This window comes from Seriola lalandi, unplaced genomic scaffold (assembly GCF_002814215.2).
Source record: "Seriola lalandi dorsalis isolate HSWRI2012SDOR001 ecotype SW California unplaced genomic scaffold, Sedor1 jcf7180002054577, whole genome shotgun sequence".
In the NCBI taxonomy this organism is placed as follows: domain Eukaryota; kingdom Metazoa; phylum Chordata; class Actinopteri; order Carangiformes; family Carangidae; genus Seriola; species Seriola lalandi.
This window is the reverse complement of record NW_019525130.1, coordinates 1,634,251-1,638,336: the sequence shown is the minus strand read 5'-3', so window position 1 is coordinate 1,638,336 and position 4,086 is coordinate 1,634,251. Positions and strand designations below refer to the sequence as shown.

General features: G+C 39.8%; 1 protein-coding gene across 1 annotated transcript in view; it reads left to right on the top strand.

Moving 5' to 3' along the window:
- The first annotated feature begins 100 nt into the window (after nt 1-100).
- The window catches only part of exoc3l2a (exocyst complex component 3-like 2a), a 13,149-nt gene continuing 9,163 nt past the window's right edge, over nt 101-4,086 (top strand). Inside the window, 2 exon segments of the mRNA XM_023417785.2 lie at nt 101-274; nt 3,240-3,852. Of these exon segments, the coding sequence (XP_023273553.2) occupies nt 3,266-3,852 (587 nt within the window). The 5' untranslated portion in view covers nt 101-274; nt 3,240-3,265.

Genomic DNA, 4,086 nt, shown 5'->3' with positions numbered 1-4,086 from the left:
GGGGAGGGGGGGCGGAGGGTCAGTGGCGTAGGAGGGGGAGAAAGGACGGGACGGGCCTTTCCTCAGGAAAACATATCACCTTCCACCACAATAGAGCCCGTCAGGAAACCACAGGCAGCCACATTGCTCTCTTGAGTCGCCGAGTACTTTCAGACACGCTCTCACACTCATCAGTCACACACACACATGCACACACTTCACAGCCTGGCAGCCCGCACAGCCAGCACACTCCAGGATGACATTGTGCTAAAACACTGCAAGGCAATCTCATCAGGTAAGTCTCATCCTCTGCACTCGCAGACAGTGTTTAAGTTTGGATTTTCATTCTCCTGTGTTTCTGGTGAGGGAGCTGATTTTGTTCCTTTATGCTTGCTGTAGTTAACCTGACAGATAACAGTGTTCATATTATTGTGTTTCTCTGCTGAGGTTATTGTATTTGGACATTGTTTTTCTAATTGCTACACAATCAATAATTGGTGCCCATCCATTTGTTGTGTACTTGACATTTGTTATTTCCACTGAAAGAGTTTGTAAGAACCTGCTGTTTGTGTTGTGCACTGATTGATCTTGTAACACATTTGAAAACTCCCAGTTTAGTGACTCCTGGTTTGACTTCAGACCGTATCTGACCTTACTGGGGGCTGACTTGTTAGAAATGCTGATGAAGACCCTTTAGTGATGTCTGCCATCCGTATATCACCTATTGTTCTCTCAAGAAAATGTTTTGCTTCAAAGTCGTAAACTCCTTCACAGCCATTTGCAGCCAAGTGTTTTCCTGTCCTCCACTCTTGTGAGAGGCTGATAAACAGTAGAAAGGCTTAGCTTATCAAAGGTTATCAAGTTGCTTCAGCGCCACGCACAAGGTTTGAAGAACAAGTTAAGACATTTAAAAAAAAAAAATAGAATTACGCAGGCATACAAAAACCAATTGCATGTAAGATGGAAAAATGGTTAATATGAGTTTATGCTTTCTTTACCCACATGCAGCACTGTGTAATGTAAGAGATCCTCTTTGTTAGATTTCATAGATGCTTCACACTTAATAATTATCATTTTAAACGGAGTTGTAGAAAGTACCACCATTATGGACTTTATACATTAGAAATCTGCCTCACACCAAAGTTCCTTTAAGAAAAGACCAGCTTTTACGATCCCGTGTGATGATGAGCGTCATTTTCAGCCTTACAGTTTAGACCAGACTCTCCAACACATTGATTGTAACCATGATTTCAGCTTGTGATCTGATTGTCATTTTAAATCCACTAAAAAATCTGCAGGTGACTTTGGTTACAACACTGAGCTTCATGTGCATGTGTCACTACAGTGCTGAGAGAGGAGCACTGGACTGAGAAAATGAGTGTGAATGGTGCAAAAAGGGCTTAAATTCAATATCAATACGTTTACATCCGACTCTGTAAATGATAAAATTAACATTTTTCAACAAGGCACTAAAGTTATTTAAATATAAATATATGCACTCATTATTTCCAAAATACACTGAAGCTATATGTTATGAATATTGTGTGTGAAAAAGGAAAAATGTTGTTGAAAGATCTTTGAATACAGGGGTTTTAAACACTTTTGGGTTTTTCTTCTTTCAAAACGCTTCTTCTTCTGGTGATGACTATGATGACATAGAGTATGTCAAACTGTGTTAAAGGACGGATTCACACTGAAGTCTTTCTTAAAACAAAACTCACAGGCCAGTGTGTACACTGAAACAGTTTTTAATTGCTGTAATTGTTCCGCCTCGCCATGCTGGCTGGGAAAAGATCCCTTTCTAATAAGTTTTGATCAGAAGAGATAAAATCCACAACCCTGGTGCAAAAATGCATTCGAAGGTCCAGATAAAGCTCATGAGGCTTCAACAGTCTGACAATCCAAATAAATTGGCTGTCATCCAAGGTTACAGTCTTTTTTATTATAAAAATGCCTCTTTGTGTTTCCTCTGACTGTGTTTCCGTGCTAATCTGAACAGGAAGGATAGTGACAATAAGATGGAATTTCAAAAGTAAGACTGAATGGAATTTGTCTTACTGCTGAAGCTGTCTGTCAGTTTCACCGGAACCAGGGCTGTAGATTTGAACCTTTCCTTGATGTTGTCAGACTCAACTCCAGAACAGAAAACTGGCTCCGGACATAGAGCAAAATATGAATCAGCTCCCCTGATACTTTAGCAGAGTGTAAACCCAGTTACAGTAAAGTAAGTTATAGAAAACAACAGGAGGTTCAATTAAGAAATGAACATTCCTATATTTTAGCACCTTAGTTCTTACAAATGATTAACTAATTAACCTTTTTGTTTATTATTTAACCAGGAAGCTTTTTCGGATACACTGTCTATTCTAAAAGAAATAATAAAACTGCCAATTCTCAGACATTATATCTGGTAGGACAAGGTTTTTTGTGTATATGACAGTATTTAGTTGTGCTTTACACTAAACTACAGTTATAATTATGACAAAATCACTCATATGATTTTAATATTCGACCAAATCTCCAAATGATCAGCAGACAGAAAAATAAACCTCTGAACCTGGACCTTACATTCAAATTAAGGAACTTACAATAAAACTTCCAGGTCATGTTAAAAATCAAAGAGATGGATGATCAGAAAACTGTATAAAAGTGTGAATCTTATATATATATATATAATTCATATATATCACTCTGCTGTCACCCACATGCTGGTTTTGCTCATCCAGCTGCAGGTCAGCCTCTCCTGACCCACTCCACATAATTATTTGTTTCTGAATGGTGTAATATTTATACAAGTCTGCAGTGGAGCACATCAAAATGCAGCAATATTTTGAAAACATATTTTCTATTTGCTTAGTGAAGTGCATTACATAACCAGCATGTGAGAGGATGTTTTTGATTCTGGTTATATAAACTGTCTGGTCGCTGATTTACCACCAGAAAAAAAAGGAAAAATTGTTTTCCACATTTCATAGGTTCAATTATCAGTCACACATTGCCAACTTCCTGTATGCCCTGAAAGGACAGAGTCATGGTTATAGAGATTTATCATGTATTTTTCAACATGTCCTGGTTAGCAATTCTCACAGCAGACCTGTGAGTTGTGTTTTACCTCAGTCTGAATTACGCACCGGACAGTGTTTGAGTAAATGTCAAAAAAAGTAATTCATTCTAAAGTTGATCTCATAATCAGACCTTTCTAAAACTGTTGATTCCTTGAACACTTTGACAAACTCTTACACATTCTTCTTGTTTTGCAGTTGTTTTCTAAATCTAAATTGCAACCATGCCCATTCTGAAGAAACTCCCGGGAAGGTCCAAGAGCTGCCACGAGTTCCCCAGAGTCAACGGGGAACTGATTCTGCCCCGGCTGGACCTGGACCTCAGGGACTTGAACGATCTAAATGATCTGAAGGAACTCAATGACCTCAAGGATCTGAACAAGAGTCTGAACCCCTTTGACGATGTAGACCTGGACGAGGACGAGAGGAACGGTGGTGATGTGGGCCTCATCATGGGGACGGTCAGGGGAAACCTCCAGCTCAGGTCGTCCCGTGATGGAGAGGAGGAGGAAAATGAGGTGAACGCAGAGAGGCACGGGGCGGGGAACCCTAAAGGGAAACCCCTCAGAGGGACCCTGGAACGGATCTGTGGAGTGTCGCCCCTCAAAACCCTTGGAAAACTGGGGAAGGGGCTTCGCATATCGGGACGCAATGTATGGGGGAACAACTCTCCCCACTACAGCCCTGGAGACTCAAACACACTCCCCCCAGAGAGGGAGAAAAGGAAAGGACTACGCAGAAGCTCAGAGGGAATTATGACCCTGCTCCGGTGAGGAGGGGTGGGGAGGAAGGAGATGCAATCTTGAAATCTGATTCTAGTTGTTGTTTTGATTTCTAACAGAAGAAAAAAAAAATGAATTATTGTACAGTATATATTGTATAAACCCAAAGAACCACTTTTCCCTTTTTTGTTCAAAAAGGGAAAAAGAGAAAAAATTAAAAGCAGTTTTACATATTTATAGAAGAATGGTGCAATAGAAAGAAATGCTCTGCAACAATGCATCCATCAAATGAAACAAAATGAAATTATGTGATACAGATAAAA